Source organism: Oryctolagus cuniculus, chromosome 7 (genome assembly GCF_051225735.1).
Source record: "Oryctolagus cuniculus isolate XC-2025 breed Fujian yellow rabbit chromosome 7, ASM5122573v1, whole genome shotgun sequence".
Classification (NCBI taxonomy): domain Eukaryota; kingdom Metazoa; phylum Chordata; class Mammalia; order Lagomorpha; family Leporidae; genus Oryctolagus; species Oryctolagus cuniculus.
In genome coordinates this window covers 82,620,743-82,647,660 of record NC_142873.1, presented here as the reverse complement: position 1 = coordinate 82,647,660, position 26,918 = coordinate 82,620,743, and the positions used below count along the sequence as shown (strand labels likewise).

The following is a 26,918-nucleotide window of genomic DNA, read 5'->3' as shown; positions in this document are numbered from 1 at the left end:
GTGCACTCAGATTCACATGCCAATCTCCGTTGGACATGTTCAAAATAATGCTTTTCCAGGTTTCTGGGTATTCCTTAATCTGGTCATACTGACACCATAAAATTAACCACCACAGTCTGTAATCTTGATTGCTCTGAAGTTCAGCTAAACCACTTGACAAGGTGCGCTGTTAGCGCAAATGACTCCATTTTGGTTTTTGGCCTGGTCTGTTGGGGAGTTTAGTCCAAAACTATGGCTTCCTGTAACTTATTCAACAGCAGGACGAATCAAAAAGCACACGTATTACTTTTTTTGGCCACTAGATGGCATAGGGAAAAACAGAAAGTTCCTGTCTATGGTGGAAGAATTCAGAGTAAAACTGAGACGAAAGGCAAAGTAGGGAAAGACTCCAAGATACGCAAGGAAAATATCCGGTTACAATGAGATCAAAGATGCACATACTTAAGTGGAACTTACACATTTTTTTAACACGTAAATAATTATTTATTCTCATTTTATTTGCAAGGCAGAGAGACAAAGACAGGCTGGTTTACTCCCAAATAGCTCCAACTGCAGGGGCCATGCCAGGCAAGAGCCAAGAACCCAGAATTCAATCCAGGTCTTCCACATAGGTAGCAGGGACCCAAGAACCTGAGCCATTGCCTGCTGTCTCCCTGGATGTGCATTTGCAGGGAGCTGGAGCCAGGACTGGTGCCCAGAATTCTCCATATGGAGGCAGGCATTCCAAGTGGCCTCTTAATGGTTGTGTCAAATGCCCACCCCTAAGCAGACCTTTAAAGCAACACACATTTAGTTCATTTATTTTATAGAGAATGGCCTCTGCCTGATATATTGTCACAGTTTAATGTCTGTAGATTGAACAACAGTGAAAGGATTAGAATTTGGAAAAATTGATATTTCAATGGAAAAACGCACTGGCCCCAGGATCCCCTTACAGGGTTGACTCTGGTAGTGCTGGAACTCAAGCTATTTTGTGCAGCTGTAAATTTATGATAACGGAGGCATACAAACACTGGTTCTAACTTTTATTGAATTTTCTCGCCCTTGTAGAAAAACCAGTTTGCCTTCACTTGTCATTCAGGTGCTATATAAATTTTTGTTTTGGCTTTTCCTTTGAACCGGTCACAACTTCTGTCTGATTCCCTCATATCCCTTGAATAAAATAAAACCCTTTAACACAGGTTCATTTTCATTTTTGTATTTTGTCATGAGCTAACCTTTTTTTCTGGAAGCTAGCTTTAAACATTACCTTTAGTGAGACAAGCTTACTGGACACAAGGGTTTCTCTGACTACTGATCACAGAGGTGAAGAACTGGAAAACAAGTAAAACTGGAGAGTGAGGCAAGCAATGAAGAAAAACCCTGATTTATTATTTATAAAACCTGGGCCCAAGCCAAGATCACAGAAGAGAAAGCATTCGAGTACCGCCTGCACCCCTAGTCACTGGCCAGGTCCTTTTGCCAAAGCCTACACAGTGCAGTCCTCTCCCATCCCGACACAGCTATGGGGTTAGGGCAGGGCAATATCAGGCCAAGCCAGTCAGGACAACAGGAAATTAGGTCCAAGACTGAGACACAGGTAGTTTTGATATGGGGGCCAATCAGAGTGATAGAATTAGGCTCATGAGCAGGAGGTCACACACCCCCTGCAATCTTGCCCCACTGTGATCTCACCTGTATCCACCCACCTGTCAGACTGTGTAAACACTCCCCTTTTGGAGGTGGATAAATGGCTGGAGCGTGCTGAGCCAGCTCCCCCGCCCTCCCAGTGCCGATTCTCACGCCTGCCCTCCTGTGCTTTGCTTGCCTGCTCTCTCGCCGCTCCCCCGCCAGCATGCCCTCTCTCTCTTGCAGCCTCGGGGCTGCTCCCTGGAAAAGCCTGGTACAGGACTCCCTGTTTACTTTTTCTGATCCATTTTCCCTTAATAAAGCCCTCACGTTCCTGTGTATTTCTCTCTTTCCAAATAAATCCTGAACATGTTGTCTGTCTCGTATGGGCTGGTGCTTAGAAATCAAAATAAACGGCAATAACCCGAAATATTAAATTCTGGTTTATGTTATCCTACAACAGTTTCTGATGGATACCTGTACCAGGAAGAGAGGTATATCTGGATAATCCCTCATAACCACCCCAAGTTCTTTGCCTGCTAAGATACGCCTGTATTCTGATGAAAGTTTCCAAGATTATTTAGCACAAAGAGCTTTCAAGACAAATAGACCATAGTTAGAAACTGAGCCTGAAAATCACCAAGGGTGTGAAGTAGGCAGGCTACCTGTCTTCTCTGAGATCCAGTTTCCTCATTTGTTAAATGGTGAAATGACTGCCTACCTCATGTAAGGGCTACGGTGATTAAATGGGAAAACACAATTCTTAGCATATAACACACTCCAAAGACAGTGCCCATTCCGAAAACAGAAAGATTCTCTTAGTTACAAGTACGATGAGTAAGGTTGCACCGAAGGGCGCGAGCTGTTGAATGTGAACTCAATACATAATCAAAATTGTGTGTATATCCAAAAAAGGCAATTGTTTTCTCTAACGAAGGACAGATTAAGGAAGAAGGAAAAAATTTTGTTTTGGTTGCTAGAAAATAAACGTTTCTTTGGTGCTTCTCTTGTTAGAAGTCAGACACTAGCCTATGTGTATGAGAGGGGCCAAAGAACACACAGGGGTAGTTTGTGCAGTTGGTGAGGGGAGAAGCTCAGAAGCCTGAGCCTCTGAAGCAAGACCAGTATTTGGGCAGGAGTCTTGCCCGGGGCTGGCAACCTTGTTTGGTGGGCCCCAGCCCTCTCCTGGGGACAGCGTAAGGGAATCCTTCCCACTCTTTGCCAGGCAGGCTAATTGGTCCAATAACACTGGGAAGAATTTCATAAATTCCACACCCAAAAAGCCACCTATCCAGCAATATCCGGGGGGTTGGGTGGGGGGGTGGGTGAGGGAACAGTGGACTCCTAGCCAGATCTATAAAATTCCAGTCTGTGGGCCCAGCATTATGGCTTTTAGCAGGTAAAGCCATCGCCTGTGATGCTGGCATCCCATGTGGACACTGGTTTGAGTTCCAGCTGCTCTACCTCCCATCCAGCTCCCTGCTGGCAGCCTGAGAGGGCAGTGCAGGATGGCCCGGGTGTGTGGGCCCCTTCATCCACATGGGAGACCTGGCTCCTGGCTCGTGGCTTTGCCTTGGTCCAGCTCTGGCTGTTGCAGCCATCTAGGAAGTGAACCAGTGGATGGAAGATCTCTCCCTCTCTCTCTGTCTCTGTCTCTCTCTCCCTATCTCAGTCTTTCAAATAAATTAATAAATTAAAAAAAAATTCCAGTGTGAATGCAGACTGGGCTCTCAGTTATTTTCTGAGATGCCTGTCTGGACTGTCAGGTGTATGTTCTTCATTAAACTTTACCACCTCGCTTACTGCCACTCTCCGTTTCACATCAGCAATTCTTTTCTTGGTGAAGAAAAAGAACTCTAATCTGGCTGTCTCTGGTAACAGTGGGCATTTAACTTTTACCAGTCCTTAAAAAAGAAAAAAATAGTACATTCTGGAAGGCAACAGCTGATGGCTTAAGTACTTGGGTCGCTATTACTCATGTGGAAGACGAGGATGGAGCTCTGGGCTCCTGGCTTCTGCTGGACCAAGCTCTGGCTGTTGTGGGCATTTGGGGATTGAATCAGTAGTTGGATGACCTCTCTCTCTGTCTTTCAAGTAAAATGAATGAATGATTAACTAAACATTAATAGACTTTATCACCTGGAGCAGTTTTAGGTTCACAGCAGAAATGATCAGAAAGTAGAGTACCCACATATTTTCTTCATACTCTGACAAATTTTCCTACCATTAACATGTCAATCCCACCCCCAACTTAAAAAAAAAAAGATTTATTTTATTTATTTAAAAGGCAGAGTAGCAGAGAGGGGGAGATATTGACATTGCGGGCAGTGGCTTAAGTCACTACACCACACACAGGCCCTACCCTTTGTTAGAATAATCTTCATTTAGAGGTTAGTCAATCAGATTGCAATTTGTAACCTATTTGGCTTCCTATTCTTCTTTCAAGAATAATCTGTTAACTACTTATTCTCAATATATACTTCCCAAAAAAGGGCTTCTCAGGGAAATTACTCTATGTGATAATATAGATACATGTCATACATTTGTCAAACCCATTTATTAACTCTCTGGCTTCCTCTCTTACCCATCTCTCTTTCCACTCATCTATCTATCTTCTACTTGATACTTCATTCTCTGTCATTCTAGCATCAGAGGGTAATCAAGATTTTATCTTCCATTTTCTAAGCCTTTAAAAAGCAGGTTCTCAAAAAGTGAGAATAACTTTCATCATGGGTTACATGTGCTTCTTTTTCTTTCTGCATGTTTGTAATATTTTTATTAACATTTCAAACACAATTTAAATTTCAGAATAGATACAAATATTTTAGTAAACAGTGAAAAATATATAGAAAAGTGTAGCTTATCCTTCGTTCTATTCCCGTTCTCAGAAGTAACCTACAAAGTAAGTTTTCAATGATATTAAGGATGGTATGGATGAAAAGAATTTTCCAGTGAAATGAGTTTATAGTAAGTGGTTTGGCTGGTTCTGACCAGTCTTTCTTGATTTAAAATTATTCTCTCTATTCTTGTGCACACTGATCAGTTTGCTTTTTTCATGTGTCCATCAAGAGCAAACTATTTGAGCAACCACTGTAAATGCAAAGCCTCGAAAGAACTGCATGGACATTCTGCTGTTGTCATTAAAAGTACTTTGGAAAAGGGTTTGGCAGCTACTTAAAAATTAAACATGGGGTGTCACTCCCCCTCTTCGTGGAGGAACGACACAGGACCCTGCGCTGTTCTTTTGTCTGCTCGGCCCTCCCCGGGTTTGCTGCTGGTTCTTCCCCGGTTGGCTACAGTCCCTTCCACCTCTGTGGAAGGGGGGGTTCCCCCTGCCACTTTCCCCACTTCCACGGGGGAGCGGCACACCGCCGGCCGGCTCTCTCGGGGGCTGCACAGGTGTTCCTTCAGATAGATGTTCCCCTTAGATGTTCCTGGTGCATGTTGTCTCTCTCCTCCTTTACAGTCCTCTTCCACCAATCCCAACTCTGCTACCCACACGCCGAGTACGCTGCTCTCCTCCAATCAGCTCCTGCAGGTTACTGGTCAAACTGGAGGCAGCTGTGTAGAAGCTGTTTACTCCTCTCCCAGCGCCATATTGTGGGAGAGCAGATGCATAGAATAAGTCTTAATTCCAGTAACTTAGTCTAGTCCGAGTTGCTCCCCACAATGGGGTAGATGCTTGGTGTGTTGGTTAATATGCTGCTTGGGACCTCTGCATGCCATATGGGAGTGCCTGGGTTCATGTCCTGGCTCTGCTCTGGATTCCAGCTTCCAGATAATACGCACCTGAGATGCTCAAGTAGTTAGGTCTATGACAGTATGTGGGAGACTCAGATTGAGGTCCTGGCCCCTCATTTTGGCCTGGCAAGTGCTTACTATTATGGACATTTAGGGAGTGAACCAGCAGATAGAAGATGTATCTCTCTGCCTTTCAAAGAAATAAAGTTAATCAATTAAAAAAAAAGAAAATCAGTGCCTCCCACCCCCCAATTAAACATAAAGCTACAATATAATCCAACCATTCTACTGCTAACTATGGGGAAGGTTGATTGCATCCAAAACAATCTGTAAGTTTGAATAATGCACTGTCAGTGGTCCTCACATAAGGTGTATATTGGAATGACCTGGAAAGATTTTTCAAAAGACTTAAAGAATCAGAAGAGGGCTGGCGCTGTGGCACAGCAGGTTAAAGCCCTGACCTGAAGTGCCGGTATCCCATATGGACGCTGGTTCTAGTCCCGGCTGCTCCACTTCCGATCCAGCTCTCTGCTATGGCCTGGGATAGCAGTAGAAGATGGCCCAGTACTTGGGCCCCTGCACCCATGTGGGAGACCCGGAAGAAGCTCCTGGCTTCAGATTGGCACAGCTCCAGCTGTTGAGGCCATCTGGGGAGTGAACTAGCGAATGGAAGACTTCTCTCTCTCTCTGTGTCTCTACCTCTCTCTGTAACTCTTAACTTTCAAAAAAAAAAAAAAGAATCAGAAGAACTCAGGATGAGTCCTGGGTATGTGTAGTCTAACAAAGCTCCATGAATGTGAATTTTGCACACACCCTTCTTTGTGAAACCATAGTTTCATATGATTAACTTGGATAATGACAATTTCCAAACAATTTCATCTGTGTATGGGAGAGAGACTGAACTAAGGTAGCTATGATGGCAATGAAGAGGAAAGACAGAATTCAAGAGGTATATGAGGTACAGTTCATCGTATTTACAAGACAAGAAATTAATGATGGCGTTTATGAAAATTTCAAGCCTATACAAAATTTAAAAGATTAGAATTAGATGGAACAATACAAAATTGCTAGTTTCATCCATTTTTGATTTACAAAAAAAAAAAAAAACAAGCTCATATGATTCAACCTAACAGAAAACACTCATTTATACATCACTGAGATTCAGTAATTGCTTCTGCTGCATATTTCTCCTTTTATTCTTTTCTAAATGTATAATTATTTTCAAATGTGTAATATTACAATGTTCTATGAATAATTTAAATACATTTAAAAAAATACCTGTTTTTCTTAACATTTGAAAATAAATGAGTCCAGTTAACATTTAGATGGGTTTTTTATTGTTGTCTGTCTCTGAGTCAACACTTTCCCTCCCTGTATCACCTTCAGACTACTGCAGCACTAGTCATCCTAAGTCACACATGCTCTTGAGCAAGTGGAGGGAATGCTCAATGTGTTTGGAGAAGTCACCCTTCTTGATGATAAAGGTGAAGACCATAAGAGATCACTGTGTAGAGCTGGGATTCACCTGGCCAAATTTGTTCAACTACTTCATAGCTTGCCAAACTATGCAAGTGAACACTGGAACTGTGTCCAGAGTTCATACTGCTGAGTCATTTTAAAGCAAATTGTAGACCTAAGTCATTACACCACTATAATATACTTGAATGTATTTCTAGAAAATAGTGTTATTTTCTTATATAACTGCAATGTCATTAGCATACTTAATTAATAATAATTCATGGTATCACCTCCTACTCAGTCCACATTCGTATTTCCACAATTGTCTTTAAAAAATGTCATTAGGGGTGAACACTGAGTCTCATGGGTAAGATGCTGGCTAAGAAATTTGTATCCCATATCAGGACCTGGATTCAGTTCCTGGCTTGTGACTCCAACTTCCTGCTAACGCAGAGGCAGCAGGCGATGGCTCAAGTAACTGGGTCCCTGGCTGTCAGCTTGTGGACATCTAGGGAGTCAATCAGTAGATGGGAGTTCTCTGTCTCTCAGACATATATACAGATCACCTGATTGAATATATTTTTTTAAAATATTCTTTCACATTTGGTCAAGTTCCTAAACAAGGTCCACACAGTGTCTTTGGTGCTTGTGCTTCCTGAACCCTTTTCCATCTCAGAGCAGTCCCTCTGCAATACCCCTGCCCTCTCCCCCTGACTCCTACTCATACCCCATGCCACATTCCTTTGTAGAATAATGGGGTCTGTTACCTGTCCTGTGGTATGACCGCCATTCTGCACTTGCATGTTTGCTTTTCCCTGATGACACTTTCCTGCTCCTCAATCTACCTCATTCCCTATAACCTGGAAGCTGCAGGACCAGCAATTGCCATCACAGCACTATTGTTTCTTGAGTAGAAAGAGCATGTTCTTCAGTGAGCCAGAGCTGGACAGGGTGAGGACTGTATCTGGCCATGCTACTCACAAGCTATGTGACTTGAGACAAGTTTCTACTATTTAAGCCACTACTTATTTACTCATTTATAAATTAGGACCATAACAATTTTTAAAGGTTTTGTGAAGACAAAGTGAGAAAAATGGACACGTAGCATCCTACACATTGATCCTGACACAGGCAAGCAGTTGCTCAGGGGTTGCCAGTTCTAGTTAATGACAAGAGACACCTTTAGCTAATGTAATAGAAATAATCATTCTAATAGAGTGACTATAAAATCACCTACAAACTTGTATCTTTTTTGACATTGCAGAGAATGTACAATAATTTATCCATAAGTGATAAGCAATACCTACAGCAGAAGTAGAGAATCCCAGGATTTCTGAAGAATAAATTGTCTTTAGGAGTTCTGTCCTACTGCCAAGAGAGCAGAGCCTCCTGTGGGCCAAAAACATGCTACAGGAAAAAAGGAAAAATGGAAAAAGGGAGTAAATATATGACCGTTCCATCACTATCACACATTTATGGTGAGATGCTAGGCCATAAGCTTACATATAACAAATATATTTTTTGATAACTGAGTTTTCATTCTCTCTAGTTTTTCTCATCACTGCAATCACTGTAATAAATCTATTCCTCCTGACACAAATTTAGACTTCATTTTAAGACTAGAGATCTGTAAAGATATTTTGAATGAATAAGATAAGGCTTTAGTCAAGAGTATTAGAATTCAATAAGTGGGGCCGGTGCTGTGGCGCAGCAGGTTAATGCCCTGGCCTGAAGTGGGTTAATGCCCTGGCCTGAAGTGCCAGCATCCCATATAGGCGCTGGTTCTAGTCCCGGCTGCTCCACTTCCAATCCAGCTCTCTGCTATGGCCTAGGAAAGCAGTAGAAGATGGCCAAAGTCCTTGGGCCCCTGTACCCCCGTGGAAGACCTGGAAGAAGCTCCTGGCTCCTGGCTATGGATCAGCACAGCTCAGGCCGTTGCAGCCAACTGGGGAGTGAACCATCGGATGGAAGACCTCTCTCTCTTTCTATGCCTCTCCTCTCTCTGTGTAACTCTTTCAAATAAATAAATCTTTAAAAAAAAGAATTTAATAAGTGTAAGTTCCATTTCTAGCAGCTATAAAATCTAGAATATTCCCATCCAATAACTCAAATTCCAGAATCACCTGGAAAACAGTTACTGGTAAAAGCACAAGTTGTAACAGTACATTCAAGTTGTTAGAACAGGTTATTTAGAAAGCTATTTGAGGCCGGCGCCGCGGCTCACTAGGCTAATCCTCTGCCTTGCGGCGCCGGCACAAAGGGTTCTAGTCCCGGTCAGGGCGCCGGATTCTGTCCCGGTTGCCCCTCTTCCAGGCCAGCTCTCTGCTGTGGCCAGGGAGTGCAGTGGAGGATGGCCCAGGTGCTTGGGCCCTGCACCCCATGGGAGACCAGGAAAAGCACTTGGCTCCTGGCTCCTGCCATCGGATCAGCGCGGTGCGCCGGCCGAAGCGCGACGGCCGCGGCGGCCATTGGAGGGTGAACCAACGGCAAAGGAAGACCTTTCTCTCTGTCTCTCTCTCTCACTGTCCACTCTGCCTGTCCAAAAAAAAAAAAAAAAAAAAAGAAAGCTATTTGAAAAGATGGATAACAGTAGGCCCATGTCAAAAAGTTTTCAGATTTCAACAAATCTACAGAAAAATGGAATTAAAAGATGTTTATTCTGGTACAAAAGTTTTTGGAAATCCAAGCAGCTTTTTCACAATGTACATCTGACATGAACTTCCTGAAGACCCCTGAAATGAATAAATCTTAGGTTATTTCCTCAGAAGAAACTTTCCTCTGCAATTCTGTTGACAGCTAGCAAGCCCTATCAATAGACTGCAGTTCCATGACAGGCATGCATTCTAAATTGCTTCTCTACCTGTCAGGAAATTATCAGTCATGGGCAGACGCAGGGCGATCAAAGGCAAGGCAACTCCATTACTATCTTGCCACTCAGAAGCAGAAGGACGTCCAGCTTTCTGAGAACTTTCACTGAGTTGTATTCTGAGAAAGTCATTCTCTAGAGCATATAAGGCTGCTGTTTCAGTGTGTGGCATCTTCTGTATCTCTAATAGTTGTTCAAACCTTAGAAAAGGAGGCATACCCTGAAATCTAAGGGGGCACTGACACTAGCTATGAATCTCGAAGTTACCCAAATGTTAAGGCTACTTAAAGGTTTGGCTGTGAAAAATAATACAGTGGAATATAAAACCCTGCTCTTCTTAATAAAATCTCAGCTTACATGATTGCATCTAAAAAGGCCTTCCCTGGCCATGCAAGGTAACAACTTCTTAGCTATCCTACTTAACACCAGCCTACTATTAACTTTCTGCAAAACATTTTTTTTTGTTTGGCTGGTTACTCATTCACTCTAGCCAAGAGGTCTTGTTTGGCAGCTTAAAATGTAAGCTCCAGGAACACATACCTGGTATGTTAAGTTTAACACTGCATGAGTATTCTCTCAAACAGTATAGTCACTCACTGAATGGCTAAATGAATATATAAAGTCACATTATGAATTAATGATTTAAGTGGGCTGTTATGAGAAGAATTCTTTCATGAAATATTGATTCATTTTGTACAGAAATAGCTAACCTTTATATTCTGGGTCTCTCACTTCAAAGACCAAGTTTTGAAATCAAGCCATGTTTTTTCTCGTGATGCTAACTGTTCTGTTCTAGAACAAATATTAATTGGATTAGGTAGTAGGGATCATTTTAAAGAAAGGAATTAGCAAAGAACATTACTGAATAATCATTTGTATCACAGAGGACTTTCTTGCAGGACAACATTTTTTTCAGCAAACAAATGTCCACTTCCTTAAGTTCAGCATGATTTCTTAGATTTTTGGGCAAAGTACAATCAAAATGTTTTCTTACAAGTAGAGAAATCTTCTAACTTCTTGAGAAAAACTGGTGGTGGTGGGGCTGTCATTACAGAAAGAGAAAAGGACTAAGAATCAGGATGCCTGAATTTAGTTCTCATCTTGATACCAGATAGGTCTCTAACCTTGGGTAAGTCACTGGCTCTTGCTGTGATGCAATTTCCCCATTTGACAAAATGGTGCATGAATGAGTCCTTGGTTTTGAAAGTAATCACAGAAGGAACCATTAGGTCACTGGCTGGTCATGTGTGATCTTAGGCTAGAGCACTTGGGAGATCTCCCCACCAAGGTGTGGTGAGCCATGCCCCACCAGGCCTCAGTGTCTGAAACCACACCAAATCTGCTTTTCCCTGGAAATCCTGACACCTCCCCTGTCTGCCTTCGGCAGCACATCACACTTCCTGGTAACTGACCCAGCTCTCCCTTCTTCCACTTCTAAACCTTCCCCTATGGCTCTGGGGACAGTTCCAGCAGCAACAACAAATTCCATTCTACCTTGATATTCTCAGTGTGTTTTCTTTTCCTCCTTGCTCTAAGTTGAACCTTACTGCCCTCCAAAGATATCACTTCTCCATACCTCATTGTTGGATTTTGTACTTGGTGAGAACATCTGCAATTTACTCCCTCACACATTTTCAAATTTACAGCATATCATTACCAATTGTAGTCACCAGGTGGTATCACCCACCTCTTTCTTGCTATTTTACCATTGCCAGACTATTTACCCTTCTCATCTGCCTCACCGATATCACCTCCTGTCCTGCTGGTGACTCCCCATCACTCACTGAGGAGTGGTCATGAGGCAGCGACATAGTTTTCTCAGCCCCAAGTGCTGTGATCATCCTGGCAAATTTCAGTGTCTTCAGAGACAACTGGTCAAACAACAGTCACACACCTGAACGTTGCTGTCGTTCTCCACGCTCGCTGCCTCACTCGCCCTCTCCCAGCTATCCCCTGTACCTCACCATTACCTCAGTCTGGTCTCATTCCCAAACAACTACTTGCAGCCTTCTGCTCTTTGACTATAAAACACCTGCTTTTTCACTTTGCTTAATTATTCCAACTGTCAGTATTCTCCAGAAAAACCAACATTTCCAGGAGGCTGGCTCATTTTTTCCCATACAGGCTACACTTTTCTCTATCTCCCTGTTTAGATGACAGTTCTTCCACTTCAGTGACCTTCTAGACGATGCCTTAACTCCCTTGCCTATCTTTTCACCTATCTGTAGCACCCTTGTGATGGCTGAACTCAACTAAGGTGTCTGGCATGGTTCACAGACTGGAGTGCTTGAGAAGTCATCACAATAGCACAGGTCCATGACTATTATTCTCAAATTGACCCCAATACTCGCTAGCACTTCTAAATGAAGTTTGCAAGCAATGCCAATACTTCTCTGCCACACTCCAAAATGACTATTTTACTTTTTTAACCCACATTCCCCTAACCTGAAACCCTCTACCTTTTTTTTTTTTTTTTTTTGACAGGGAGAGAGAGAGAGAGACAGAGAGAAAGGTCTTCCTTCCATTGGTTCACCCCCCAAATGGCCGCTACGGCCAGCGCACTACGCCAGGAGCCAGGTGCCTCCTCCTGGTCTCCCATGCGGGTGCAGGGCCCAAGCACTTGGGCCATCCTCCACTGCCTTCCCCGGCCACAGCAGAGAGCTGGACTGGAAGAGGAGCAACCGGGACAGAACCGGCGCCCCGACCAGGACTAGAACCCGGGGTGCCAGCGCCGCAGGCGGAGGATTAGCCTAGTGAGCCGCGGCGCCGACCTCTACCTCCCTTCTTAGTCTAAGCAGGTGACTGCTTTTTATCAGAGAAAACACAAGCCATCAAATGGGACCCACTACAGATGGTCCTGGACTTAAGGTTCTTTGATATCACCATAGAGAAAAAGCAATGTGTATTCTGTAAAAATGCATACTGCATTCTGTACTTTGAATTTTTCTTTTAAGATTTAGAGTTCCAAAGAGAGAGAGAGTCAGATATCTTCCAACTGCTGGTTCACTCTCCAAATGGCTGCAATGGCTGGGGATAGGCCAGGCCAAAGCCAGGAGCCAGCAGCTTCTTCTAGGTCTGCCATGTGGGAGCAGGAGCCTAAGGACTTGGACCATTTTCCTTGGCTTTCCCAGGTGCATTAGCAGGGAGCAGGACTGGAAGTGGAGCAGCTGGGACCCAACAGGTGCCTGTATGGAATGCTGGTGTTGCAGGGAGTGGCTTAACCCACTGGGCCACAACACCCGTCCCTGTACTTTGAGTTTTGATCTTTTCCTGGCTAGCGATATGCAGCAGAACACTGTCTTGGGATGCTGGGCAGTGGCGGTGTTCCAAACCACCATTCAGCCACAGAGTTACGAAGGGGAACAACTGATACCCCACAGTGTGCTGTGCTGCTAAACTATGATGGTCAGTAAATTATGTGGATTAAACAGATTGCTGAGTTATGGTATTCTCAGTTTATAATGGGTTTACCAGAGATGCAGCCTCATTGTAAGCTGAAAAACATCTGTACCGAGACCTGATTCCGTCCTACCTCTACAGAGACCTTAATCCATGGGTTATTCTCCCTTTCTCTTGTCTCTTCAACTTGCCTTGCTCATGCTTCTTCCAGCTACAAAAAGGCAAAGCCAAAAATCACCAAAAATGAAACTCCTGACTCTGTTTTCCGTTGCTCATTTCACCAGCTCTCACCTTTCCCTTAACCTCCACTCCACAATCTGGTGCAATCTGATTTTTGCACTCTTTACTTCATAGAGGCAGCTCTTGCTAAAGTCATTTCTGACCTTTATATTGTTTAATCCAATGGATGTTTTGCAATTCTCACTTTCCTTGTGTTCTCTGAAGATTCAGATACCATGTCCAAGCACTCACTCCTCCCAGAAACACCATGTTCCTTTGGTTTTTCACATCATAACCATCTCTAATTTTCTCTTACCTCTTCCTTAGCTTACCATTAAATGATGGAACTCATCAAAACGCACACCTGGGCTCTCTTTTCTTTTTACCTATTACTTTCCCACTAGGAATTGTGGGAAAATGCGTGAAAAAAATGACTGCCAAGAAATCTAAGCAGATTGGTAGTTACAGATTTAGAACCTTTGGAACAAGATGCTTCTCTCCTCCACTTTGAACACATATATTTTGGGAGGCATTTTTCTAATGCAATGAACACTACATACGAATATTCACTGATAAACTAAGTAACTACACATTTGGATGTCATAGAAAAGCTGGAAAAAATCAAAAGGGTCCTTAACTCTAAACGGTATTTTCATTGCATTTTTATATTTTCTCCCAATAAACAATGCTCTGTGAGGAAAACCAGGCAAACTGATTCAAGTGGTCTGGTTAATCCAATTACGGCAATGTGTACCAAAGGTGAAAATGATTGACAGTAAATTTAACTGTCCGTCATCACAGGAGCAGACTCTTACAACGAAGATTCAGAAGCTATGCTTGGCAGATTTGAAAGTGATCTGAAATTGCGAAGGTCTGGTGAACCGTTGGGAGCAGAATTCAAAGCTACAAAGTAGGCAAAAGCAGTCAAGAGGATTTTTAAAACACAAGACGTTAAAAAAAGTTTAAAGCTCTGGAATGAAATCCTGATAACCAACCTATAAACAGTTTGCATTGGGGGGAAAGAGGTAGGAAGAGACTCAGTAATTTGCCAAACTCGAGAACGCTGGAGTTAACTGCAAGTTCAAGGGAGATTAAGGAGAGGCAAGGGCAGCAGGCACTGGCGTCAGGGAACAACCCGCACTGTTAGAAAGAAAAGATTACGTTCATTCCACGCTCTGCTACTTCGCTTCCAGAATGTGTGCAAGGTTCACAGACACAAGAAAGGGCATCCTGGTTGGGTAAGGATAAGCCTCAGAGCCACGTCGTTAGAGAAGAGGAAAGAAATCAGCCAGTGCTGGCAAAGATTTAAGAGGACACCACCCTGGAGCAGCCCGAAAGCTCTTCTGTGCAAACGGGATTCGCGTCATTTCCCATTTCCCCAAAAGGAGGAAAAAGAAGTGACAGGTAACGCCAGGTGGCTTGGTCTGCAAGATCAGACGCAACAACTTGAACTGCTCTTCGCATTAAAAACCCTGGAATCCACTAAGAGTCACTTACATGGAGAGTCAACAGCCTTCGTCTCTCTCTCTCTCTTTTTTAAATTAACAAAAGTTAGGTAATGCACGAACTGGCGTCGGTTTTTACCTTTTACCTTCTAAAGGCCTTCTAAAGGCCCAGATTACAAAATGAAGACCAAATAGTGCAGGACATCTAGGAGGCCGTTCCTATCCGAGTCTTCCCCGCTCCAGGGAAACTGCTGACTTCAGGGTGGACCCTCTGCCGCGCCGCGGCGTGCCCGTGCGGCGGGTCGAGGGTCCAGCCGCGGGCTCGCGCCCAATTCCCGAGGGGGCGAGTCCGAGTCCGAGTCCGGACGGAAATCCAGCCCCGGCTCTTCCTCCCGGCCGCGCCAGGCGCCCGCGAGCTCCCGGCGGGCCCGCTCCTCTCGCAGGCGGCCGCTCCTCGCGCGCACCCCACTCACCTTCCTCGCTTCCGGACGCCAGTCCTTGGGAGCCCTGTTGGGCGCGCTTTGGGCGTGGGGGCGGAGCCTGCGCGCGGACTGACTCTGGGGTCTACCTCAGGGTGCAGATTGGCTGTGGGGTGGTCTGGGGTGAGGCCCTGGATGGGACGGGACAACCAGCGTGTGGCGGGTGGAGGGCGCGGAGCTGGAGGACTGAGGGGGGCGGGACACGGCCTGGATGTGGCCTAGGATTGGCTCTGGGGTCTGGACTCGGGTCAAGGATTGGCTGTGGGATCCCCGGGATCGCAGACTGGACCAGGTAGGCGGGAGGGCGGGAGCAGATTGGGGTGGGTGCTTTGGGGTGGGGCTTTGGTCGTGAGTGAGGTTTGGGTATGGAATTTATACGCACGGCCAGGATTTACTTGTGTGAGACTGCTTGGCTTGGGGCAGGCTTGAGGACAACGGCTGACTTTAAAGGATGGGCAGGCTGTCGGGCCACCAAGATTGTGAGAGGGTTCGAGTAATTTTGCAAGGTGTCCAAGAGGGGGCAAGGCTGTAAGAACGTGGGAAAAGGAGTTTGTACATAAAAAGGTTCACAGAAAATGTATGGTATGAAAACTATGCATGGATTTTAAAAGTTTTTTTCATAAAAAGAAACTTACTTTTGGTTCCATTTTCTACCAACTTTTTGAAGTGCCATCCTATTCGTCTCCTGTAATTGGGTGAGGGGAGGAAAAACAGTGGCAGTTTACTTTGCTAAATAGTAAAATGAATTTCCTCAGAAAACTGAGAATGAAAGGTCATGAGACCGATGACAGTTTAAAGGTGAAGAAGGCAACACAGGGTCATGCTGCGGCTGGGGACACCCACATTCCATAAGTTTCCAGCGTTTCTGAGCCTGATGGAGCCCCTGGCTCTTGGCTTCAGCCTGGCCCAGCCCTGGCTGCCCTGGGGCATTTGAGGAGTGAACCGGTGGATGGAAGATCTCTCTCTCTGTTTCTCTCTGTCTCTATCTCTATCTATCTCTTTCTCTCTGCCTTTCAAATAATAAATATATATGTAGGAAAGAAAGAAGAAACGCTGCTGGGAGAAAAATGAGACTACCTTGCGTTGCTGGTGTGGGAGACGTGGTTGGTGTTAGGGAGTTTCCTGTTTTGATTACTTCTAAGAGGATGGAAGAGTAGATGAGTGGATAGAGCATTATCACTGTTATTTAAGCATATATAAGAAAGAGTATATATATTTAAGCATATACAAGAAAGAGTAATAATGATCTTCAGTTGGAGGGATATGCTGTAGTTTGTACAGTGACCTTGTTTTAAATCTGTTTAGACAAGATTATGAAATGGCCTTGTTTTTTGTCACACCTTATCATGATCACAGAATGAGTTTGTCTGATGCTGGTGTACTGGGAGACTTGTATTTTAACAGGAACCACCACAGCCACCTGCTAACAGCACTGAGGTGAATGATCAGTTCAGTTATGAGCCCACAGGCTGCTTCCCTTTTTCTTACATTCAACAAATGTGAATTGAATGCCTGGATACTGATACTGCTGGGAAGAATGAGTGGAGAAACTGTGTATTGAATCTTAGGTTCTGCTAGGGCAGGAAGGGAATACACAAGTAAATCTGAAAATGCTTGCAGAGGGAGGTAAGTGCTGTGAAAGAAACAATGAAGGGTGGAGATGACCGAGAGATTAAATAGGATGGTTGTGAGGATTGGGAGTGGAGCTGGGATTTGAACCCAGAGACCTGGATTTGTTGTACCTGAGCAAGTGCAAACAAAGGAGTACCACACACTGATAAAATGTGATGGTCCTTTATTGCTGGCGGTGGAGAGTGGGCTCATGCCCTAAAGAACTCTAAACCCCGAAGCCCAAAGCGACAGGGTTTATAAAAACCACAAAATTGGGAGGGGAGTACATGGTTGCTAGGATCAGGGGGAATACATGGTTACTGGGGTCAAGCTAACCTAAAACCTATGGGAAACTAATATCTTAACAATACCAGTTATAATCTTAACAATTTCAATTATAATCTTGATATTAATCTAGGTATTGGCTTAAATCATATGTAGGACATAGACAAATTACATTTTTATCATTAACCCAGTACAGCCTATCTACTTTCAAGCTTGAGCGAACATTGCTAGCAGGTTTCTATGCTTTGCCAAGTGTGATGTAGTGAACTGCTATTGTTTGTTTTAAAGATCATAGTTTTAGACCAGAGTCTCATGGTGTGTGTGTGTGGGAGGGTGCCTTCCCAGGATGGAGTCTCAGGTGCTTCAAAATGGAGTCCCTGCTGTCAAGGTGTTACTTCATTCCTCCCTTTGTGTTTTGACAATAATCAAATCCTTGATTTAGCCACATCATATGGATCAGGAAGGATATTTAGGGCAGTTTGCTAGGTAACTGATTAAGAATGCAGGGCTTACAATCAGTCTGAGGAGGAGGAAGCTATTTTGTAGGACAACTCCTGTAAGAGACTCTACCTGGCTATGTACCAGATCAATAGAAGATTGGAGGTGGCTGCTATTGGCATATGAGAAATACCTTGCTCACTCAGAACCAAGGCTGCCGTGCTGAGGGCAGCAGTGGGTCACACTGAACCCAACTAGGACCAGAACTAACGTGGGGCCTTTTGGTGAATGGGAGGTGCTAAGAGCTAGTTTTTGCTTTGGTGGACCCACACCCCTGTTGCTAGTTTTGGACACAGGATATCACAGTGTGGAGAGGTGGGAACAGGTCTTAGAGTAAAATTTTGTGTTACAGTTAGCCTATATGTACAAGACATTTTGTTAAAGCCTGAGGGGCCCACAGACACTTAGCCCAACCAGACAGCCTCAGCCCTCCCCATCTTTTAATCCACACCCTACTATTGTAGGGACCTAGGGCATTGATCTTGTCTTGGCTACTTCCTGCTATCAGTGGGTCCTTGTCCTGGGGGCCCCTTAGGCTGTGGAGTAGGGAATGGCAGTCAAAACAGGGTTCCAACAGGAGATGGCCTCTTGAGGGGGCTGCAGTGCCAGCTTGCAGAAACTGCTTTCATCCAAGGTTTCATGTGCATGGCCATCTAGAGTTGTATTGCTTTAAATCTGGAGAAAACAAATCTAACAAGCAGATTAAATACAGGGTCTAAAATAAAGGACAGAGTCATTATTAGAGGACCTATGAAAGATGTTGTCCAAACCAGGAGAGGTTTTTTTTTAAAATATTAATTACATGGGGTACTGAAAGAGACATTTTAAGGGAGGTGTGAACTTCCTTAGGGCAGGCACCCTGTTGACTCCCGGTACCTAGCTGGCCTGGGAGCAGAGCTGGCCTGAACAGGAGGTCAGTATGGAAGAGGCAGGATCTCTGAAAGCAAAGCTACAGCTCTGTCTGCAATGTTGATGACCCTAGGCTGTCCTGTGGAAGCTGGGCAAAGTGAAGGGCTTTTCAGCTTAGAGCCAACAAGGTCTGTGGCTCTGACCTAGGAGTCCTTCGACTGCATGGCAGTTCCATTTTTAGTGACCCAGCTCTTGGCTGGCAGAGCTGACAGGGCTTTTCAGATGCTGGCTTCTGTCATGACTGCTGTCTGTCCAAAACTGGCTTTCCACATCGAAAACCAATGCCATTTAGGGTAGACTGGCCTTGTTGGGTCTCCTTGATAGCAGATCACTGTGTAAAGCTGTTATTAATTGGCTGTCACCTGTCCTTACATTGCTCCTGTTGTCCAGCTCACTCTTCTTTTTCCCTGTCCTTGTTAAAGCAGACCACAGAGGAGGCCTTTAGGATGTTAGCCAAGGGGGTGTTCAATCACTTCACTAATCTTTGGTGGCCTGGGCTAGAAATGTGTTGTCACAGGCATGTATAATATCAAACATGAAGACCACCTTATCCAAACCATTTTGAAGCAATTAGTGAGACTTTGTATCTCTCCGTTGGTTTGGTTTGGAAAGGGAGGTCTTGTCTGTTTACTGTATCCATGGCAAAATAAATCTAGCTGTTATATGTGGTCAGGCACAACTACAAAAAAATGTTAGCCACTTAGGATAGAATCAGTTTTTCATCTTGAAAACAGACTTTTTAGATTCCTTACTGTCAATAATTTAATGTTAAGTGAAAACTTAGCAAGCAATTTTAACTGTCAAATAACAACTTATGAAAGTATTTACTGAAAAGTCTAAAGTATTTTATAAATTATAAGAGGAACTGTAGTTGGAAATATATTTTGAATATCTAAAACAAGTGTAACCTGTTTGATCAGCAAACCCAAGCATAAACATGTCAATGACTTAAAAAAAATCATTCTGGTTTCTCTGTACCACCAACTTTAAAACACCTGATACAGAGATTTATTTAGGTCACCTGAACCAAAATGTATTTTGGCTTAACTTAGTAGTTTAAATTTATGAGCAATCTTATATCTATAAGTCAATTAAAACAGAGCTCTTAATAAATTTTTATGTAGACATACAATATATACAAATACAGCACATAAAATACATCCCAAGATAGAACAATAGAGTACTCTTAGTAACAGCTTTTTAAGATCTTTAACTTTTTTTTTTTTACTACCAATTAATTAGAATTGCTTTCTGTTTTTAGTAACTTGAATTAATCATTCTTTTTTTTTTAGTTGGAACCTGTTATACTTTAAACTTTGGCTTTATCTGTTTTAGAGCCATACCAAAGTACTGAATACAATAAAGGTAAGAAAAAGAAGTCCTTAGAAACCTAAAAGATGACACACTTAAACACAGAACCAACAATGTTTTAATTTTTATGAACAGTAAATATGACTTTTAGTGTTTAGAGGAAAATACAAAACTGTGAATGACAGAAGGCTGTAAATAGAAATGGTTAAAATTATAAAACTTATTAACTAACAAGAAGAGGCACTTGTTTACTCCACACAGTATTTTAGATTTTATTAAACATGTATCTCTCTTTAGTCCTCTGGGCCTTTTTTCATTAAAGCAACCATTGTGACTGATAATACAACAAAATTATTAGACTTTTGTAACTTTTGAACATTTGTATGAGTAGCACTGATATAGACTAGATTTTATTAGTGTTACAGAGTGATCATTTAAATGTTTTAGAATGAGTATAGATTTAACCAAACCATAATTCTTTTTTTAAAGATTTATTTGTTTATTTATTTGAGAGGTAGAGTTACAGACAGTAAGAGGAAGAGGCAGATAGAAAGGTCTTTCTTCATTGGTTCACTCCCCAGATGGCTGCAATGGCCAGAGCTGCGCCAATCCGAAGCTAGGAGCCAGGTGTTTCTTCCTGGTCTCCCACGTGGGTGCAGAGGTCCAAGGACTTGGGCCATCTTGTACTGCTTTCTCAGGCCATAGCAGAGAGCTGAATTGGAAAAGGAGCAGCTGGGACTAGAACTGGTGTCCATACAGGATGCTGGCCCCACAGGCGGAGGATTAACCCACTGACAGAATTTAAGGAGAGACAGGAACATCAATAGGATACTAAAATGAGAATAAAGCATCACTAAAATGGGAAATAAAATTCTTAAATATAAGTTAGCACATGGAATCATCCTGTTACTGGTGAATGGCAGGGTTCTTGTCTTTGCGCAAGAAAGAATTCAGGCGTGAGACAGAGAGTAATGGAAAAGTAAAATAGCAAAGTTTATTAGGGAAGGGACATCTGTAAGAACGGACAAGACCTGACAAGACCTGAGGGAGAGTGCTCAGTAGCTCAGACTGGGGGGAGGAGCAAGGTTACATGGTTGAGTGGAGAGATTACACCTGGCCAGGCCAGGTGGGCGGCTCAGCAGAGAGGCAGAGGGCTGAGCGTGCAGTCTGGTTAAGGCTGGGAAGGGGAGGGGTTAAGGAGATCGGTCTTTGTCTTCACACATCTCCAGAAACAAAGGATTCAGAAGCTCCTATCTGAGTTTTCCCCTGAAGGTATCAGGCAGGAGGAAGCCTTGTTGGCACCATCCTAACCCAGGTTCTGGAGCAGGGTATTTGAAATGCAGATACTGGGCTGCATCTGGAAGATTGTGGAAGATTGTCAGGCAGAAGGGGCGGGGACCCCCACCTGGCAGGTTATCTGGTAGGAGGGGGCAGGGCAGGATGCGAACTCTGGGCTGCCCCTGAAACATTATTGGGATGACTTTGAGATGCAGATGCATATGCTGGACATAGATATCTTTTCTTTAGGCCTTTGTCACACACACATAAGCTTATAGCTGACTTCCTAAGTAACAATCCCATAACCTGGAACAATTTTAACAGAGTCAACTAGGATAAAGAAGAGAGCTTACTGGATCTGGCTAGAAAACTGACAGTCACCAATTAAATAAAAACTATTAAAAGGAGGTGGTGGCTGGCGCCGTGGCTCAATAGGCTAATCCTCCACCTAGCAGTGCTGGCACACCAGGTTCTAGTCCTGGTTGGGGCGCTGGATTCTTTCCTGGTTGCCCCTCTTCCAGGCCAGCTCTCTGCTGTGGCCCGGGGAAGGCAGTGGAGGATGGCCCAGGTGCTTGGGCCCTGCACCCCATGGGAGACCAGGAGAAGCACCTGGCTCCTGCCTTCGGATCAGCGCGGTGCACCGGCCGCAGTGTGCCAGCCATGGCGGCCATTGGAGGGTGAACCAACAGCAAAAGGAAGACCTTTCTCTCTGTCTCTCTCACTATCCACTCTGCCTGTCAAAAAAACAAAAAAAAACAAAAAAAAAAAAAACAAAAAGCAAACAAAAAAAACAAAAAAAAACAAGGAGGTGGTGTACTTTTTCAACAGATTTTAAAGACTATCTTAAAATATTTACTAACATATATGTATTACAAAAACCTCAGAGTTTTAACAGAAGATCAGATTTTAATTAATAGCTTTTGTATCCAGAAAATTTTTCATTACCTTTTGTGACTTTCTCACACCTTTTACAACTTAAACTTGTTTATTTTTTTTACCTCTTTCTACAACTTACACCTGTTTTTTAAACCTCTTTCTTTCTTAACCTTCCTTACCAAGAACAGTTTTATACTTGTGACCTCTTTTTATCTGTTGATTTCTTGATTTATATTGAAACAATCCTTTACAAATCTGTAAATTAAGGCCGGCGCCATGGCTCAATAGGCTAATCCTCCACCTTGCGGCGCCGGCACAAAGGGTTCTAGTCCCGGTCGGGGCGCCGGATTCTGTCCCGGTTGCCTCTCTTCCAGGCCAGCTCTCTGCTATGGCCAGGGAGTGCAGTGGAGGATGGCTCAGGTGCTTGGGCCCTGCACCCCATGGGAGACCAGGAAAAGCACCTGGCTCCTGGCTCCTGCCATCGGATCAGCGCGGTGCGCCAGCTGCAGCGGCGGCCATTGGAGGGTGAACCAACGGCAAAGGAAGACCTTTCTCTCTCTGTCTCTCTCTCACTGTCCACTCTGCCTGTCAAAAAAAAAAAAAAATCTGTAAATTAAGGCATTTTTTAAAATAAAATAACACATCAAATTTTAACTTTAGTTACTTTTAAGCAGTCTTGAATTATTCTTATTTTTATTTTTTTTTTTTGACAGGCAGAGTGGACAGTGAGAGAGAGAGACAGAGAGAAAGGTTTTCCTTTGCTGTTGGTTCACCCTCCAATGGCCACCACGGCTGGTGCACTGCGGCCGGCGCACTTTGCTGATCCGATGGCAGGAGCCAGGTACTTATCCTGGTCTCCCATGAGGTGCAGGGCCCAAGCACCTGGGCCATCCTCCACTGCACTCCCTGGCCACAGCAGAGAGCTGGCCCGGAAGAGGGGCAACTGGGACAGAATCCAGCGCCCTGACCGGGACTAGAACCCGGTGTGCCGGCGCCGCAAGGTGGAGGATTAGCCTAGTGAGCCACAGCGCCAGCGAATTATTCTTAATATATGGACTCTTATGAAAACATTTTTGTTAGACACATTTATCTCCTTTACCTTTACCCAATTTATATTTAACAGTTACACCTATGTGGCTTAAGATGTTGATATATAATACCTTTATCTGAATTAAGGTCAAAACTACATTTACATGGAATTTAACTCTTTTTATAAAACTCCAGCTAGAAGTTAATGACCTAAACCAGAGATTGAAAAATCTACATCAGGGCTGATCACCCATTGTTATTTTTCATCCAGATCTGTAAAAACCAAGCCGCAAAACTTTGTCAAGTTACAAGGCAATTTTTAAGGCAGTGATTTTTCTAGATTTAAAAGAGAGGAATTTTTGAATATTCACTGAAAAGATGTCCCCTTAGATTGAGCAGAGCCCATGCTCAATGGAAGGGGCAGAGAGATTCCAGAGACAAGGGAATAAAGGAGACAGACAGGACAGGGAAAAGAATTTAGCTCCCAGGATTATGGATGCAGATAGTACATCAGAAAGTGGCCACGAAACAGGAACAGAAATCAGTACATCCAGGAAAGGCCTTTCTTTAACCAGACCAGAGTCTCCCGTCCTAACGCCATCATGCTCAAACTGAACGGAGGCTCTATTGGCGTCTTGTCAGACCTCCAATACCCAGAAGGCGCCACCAGAAAACAGGAATCGACTTACCAGAAGACCTAAGGTCGAGCCGAGCCTCCCAGGTCAGTGAATCGGGACACAGGGCCCTGGAACATCATCAGGGGTGCCTCCCCTATGGCCAGAGCACCAACCTGGAAGGATTGGAGTGAGGTCTTCCTGGAGGTGGTCTCCATATCTTGCCAGGGCCTCCAAAATGTTGTACCTGAGCGAGTGCAAACAAAGGTGTACTACACACTGATAAATTTTTTAAAAAGATTTATTTATTTATTCAAAAGTCAGAGTTACACAGAGAGAGGAGAGGCAAAGAGAGAGAGAGAGAGAGAGAGAGAGAGGTCTTCCATCTGATGGTTCACTCCCCAATTGACCGCAATGGCTGGAGCTGTGCCAATTCGAAGCCAGGAGCCAGGAGCTTCTTCTGGGTCTTCCATGCAGGTGCAGGGGCCCAAGGACTTGGGCCATCTTCTGCTTTCCCAGGCCATAGCAGAGAGTTGGATTGGAGGTGGAGCAGCCGGGTCTCGAACCAGCGGCCATATGGGATGCCGATGCTTCAGGCCAGGGCGTTAACCCACTGCGCCACAGTGTTGGTCCCTACACTGATAAAATTTGATGGTCCTTTATTGCCAGCAGTGGAGAGTGGGCTCATGCCCTAAAGAACTCTCATCTGAAGCCCAAAGCAACAAGGTTTATAAAGGCAAAAACCACAAAATTGGGAGGGGAATACATGGTTACCGGGGTCAAGCTAACCTAAAACCTATGCGAAACTAATATCAATTATAATCTTAACAATACCAGTTATAATTTTGACATTAATTCAGGTATTGGCCTGTCATATGTAGGACATAGACAAATTACAGTTTTACCATTAACCCAGGTGCAGCTTATCTACTTTAAAGCTTGAGCAATCATGGTAGGGGGTTTCTATGGTCTGCCAAGTGTGATGTAGTGGACTGCTATTGTCCAACTTGTTTAGATCATAGTTTCAGACCAGATTCTCACAGTGGGGGGGGGGATGCCTTCCCAGGATGGAGTCTCAGGTGCTCCAAAATGGAGCCCCTACTGTCAAGGTGTTACTTAAGATATTGGGTTCCAGTGTCCCAAGTATCATCTTAACCTCTGTGCCAGCCCCCACCCCCTTATCCCATCTTGAACATGAGTTATCCATTTGTAAACTTCTGATTTCTGTGGTGGGCACTGAGCCTGCAGACGTTTCATAAAGCATCAGTGACTTCACCATGCTGCCATCGCAGCTTCACTATCAATTTGATGTTTTCTTGCTTCACTTTTAGCAGGATTTGCTCTGATAGGAACTTTTTTTCAAACTGGTGTCTCTGTCTTCTTTATGCCTGAAAGTGAATCTTATTCAGTCATAATAAGTTAGAATGAGTTTATTGTGGTGCTAACAATTTTTGAAATTCATGTGTACTTTTAAAAAATATCATACATTTTCCATGAACATTTTGAAGACCCCTCATATATATGATATTCATTCATTATTCAAAAATACTGTGTGGATGGGGCTGGCATTGTGGTGCAGTGGTTTAATCTGCCTATTGAGATGCCAGCATCCCATATGAGTGCTGGTTTGAGTCCGAGCTGCTCCATTCTGATTCTGAGAAACTATCAGTTGATGGCCCCAAGTACTTGGGCCCCTGCTACCCAACTGGGAGACCCAGATGAAGCTCCTGGCTTCAGCCTGGCCCAGCCCTGGCGGTTACAGCCATTTGGAGAATGAATCAACAGATGAAAGATCTCTCTCCCTGTCATTCCCTTTCTCTCTATATAACTCTGCTTTTCACATGAGTAGGTAAATATTTTTTTAAAATATTGTATGGAGTGCTTGCTATGTGCTTGGCACCTTTCTAGACTCCACTGATGCTGTGATTAAAAAAAATAAATCAAACACCTTGCTTGCTGGAACATAGGTTCTAATGGGAGAAATGAGCAGTAAGCATAAACCAACTGGGCCGGATGTTGGTGGCAAGGGTGAAGTTTTTGCTTGGGATGCCTGCATCCCATTTAAGGGTGCCTGGTTCAAGTCTCAGTTATTCTGCTGATGATAGAGTTTCCTGATAAAAAACACCCTGGGAGGCAGCAGATGATGGGTTCCTACTACCCACATGGGAGATCAAGAATGAGTTCTGAGCTCCTAGCTTTGGCCTGGCATGGCCCTGGAGGTTATGGGCACTTGGGGAGTGAAACAGTGGATGGAAGATATCTATCTTTATATGTCTCTATCTGTATCTGTATCTCTGCCTTTAAAATAAGATGAAACTAATTTTTAAAAAAATTTAATATGAACAAACTCAAAGGTAATAGAAGATAGCGATAAAATATTGTGAAGAAAGATAAAAATTGTGACCACTAGATGGTGCTCATAGTCTTTTTTTAAAAGATTTATTTATTTGAAAGGCAGAGTGACAGAGAAAGAGGGAAAGACAGAACACAGAGTATTTCTATTCACTGGTTCTCTTCCCCAGATGCCTGCAACAGCCAGGGTGGGGTCCACCAAAGCCACATTCACTGGTAAAAGACTGAAAGCTTTTTCTCTAAGATCAGATGTTAGAAAATATGCTGAATTTTGCCATGCTGTTCAACATAGTACCTGAAGCATATAGGCAATTAGGCAAGAAATGGGAGTAGAATTAGGAAAAAAGACCCCAAAATTATCTTTTAGCAGGTGACATGATCATATATGTAGAAAACCTTAAATATTCCACAAAGCAGTGTTAGAACTAATAAATGTATTTGGTAAAGTTTTAGCATATAAAATCAATGTTCAGAAATTAGTTGCATTTCTGTAAACTGAATAATATGGTGAGGAAAGTAGGAAAATAAAGCTCCCTTGCCCCAGTCCTTTTTTAAAGGATAAAGCCAACCTGGATTTAATGAAAATGCAAATAACAAACACCTCACATTCTTCCAGAGACTTACAGCTTCTGATCTATAGCAGGTGTTACTGTAAAGACATACAGAATTGGGAGGGAGGCAAAAAGTTGATGGCGGCAGACTCCAAAAATCCTTTACAAGATCAAACGTGAGGCCAGCGCAGTGGCTCACTTGGCTAATCCTCCACCTGTGGCACTGGCACCCCAGGTTCTAGTCCCGGGTGGGGTGCCGGATTCTGTCCTGGTTGCTCCTCTTCCAGTCCAGCTCTCTGCTGTGGCCCGGGAAGGCAGTGGAAGATGGCCCAAGTGCTTGGGCCCTGCACCTGCATGGAAGACCAGGAGGAAGCACCTGGCTCCTGGAG

The 26,918-nt window shown here is 43.8% G+C and overlaps 1 protein-coding gene across 22 annotated transcripts in view; it reads right to left on the bottom strand.

Moving 5' to 3' along the window:
• Window positions 1-15,425, bottom strand: part of KYAT3 (kynurenine aminotransferase 3) — a 54,874-nt gene extending 39,449 nt beyond the window's left edge. For 2 of the 22 annotated variants that reach the window (XM_008264932.5, XM_089337093.1), the window contains exons 1-2: window positions 14,876-15,222; window positions 8,115-8,214 (exon numbers count right to left, since the gene is read on the bottom strand). In XM_008264932.5, the coding sequence (XP_008263154.1) occupies window positions 8,115-8,213 (99 nt within the window). In that variant the 5' untranslated portion in view covers window position 8,214; window positions 14,876-15,222. Of the gene's footprint in view, window positions 1-8,114; window positions 8,215-13,205; window positions 13,284-14,788 lie in introns of all 22 variants that reach the window. The other 20 variants (XM_089337097.1, XM_051856282.3, XM_008264931.5 and 17 more) reach the window with 19 other exon arrangements.
• Window positions 15,426-26,918: the final 11,493 nt, after the last annotated feature.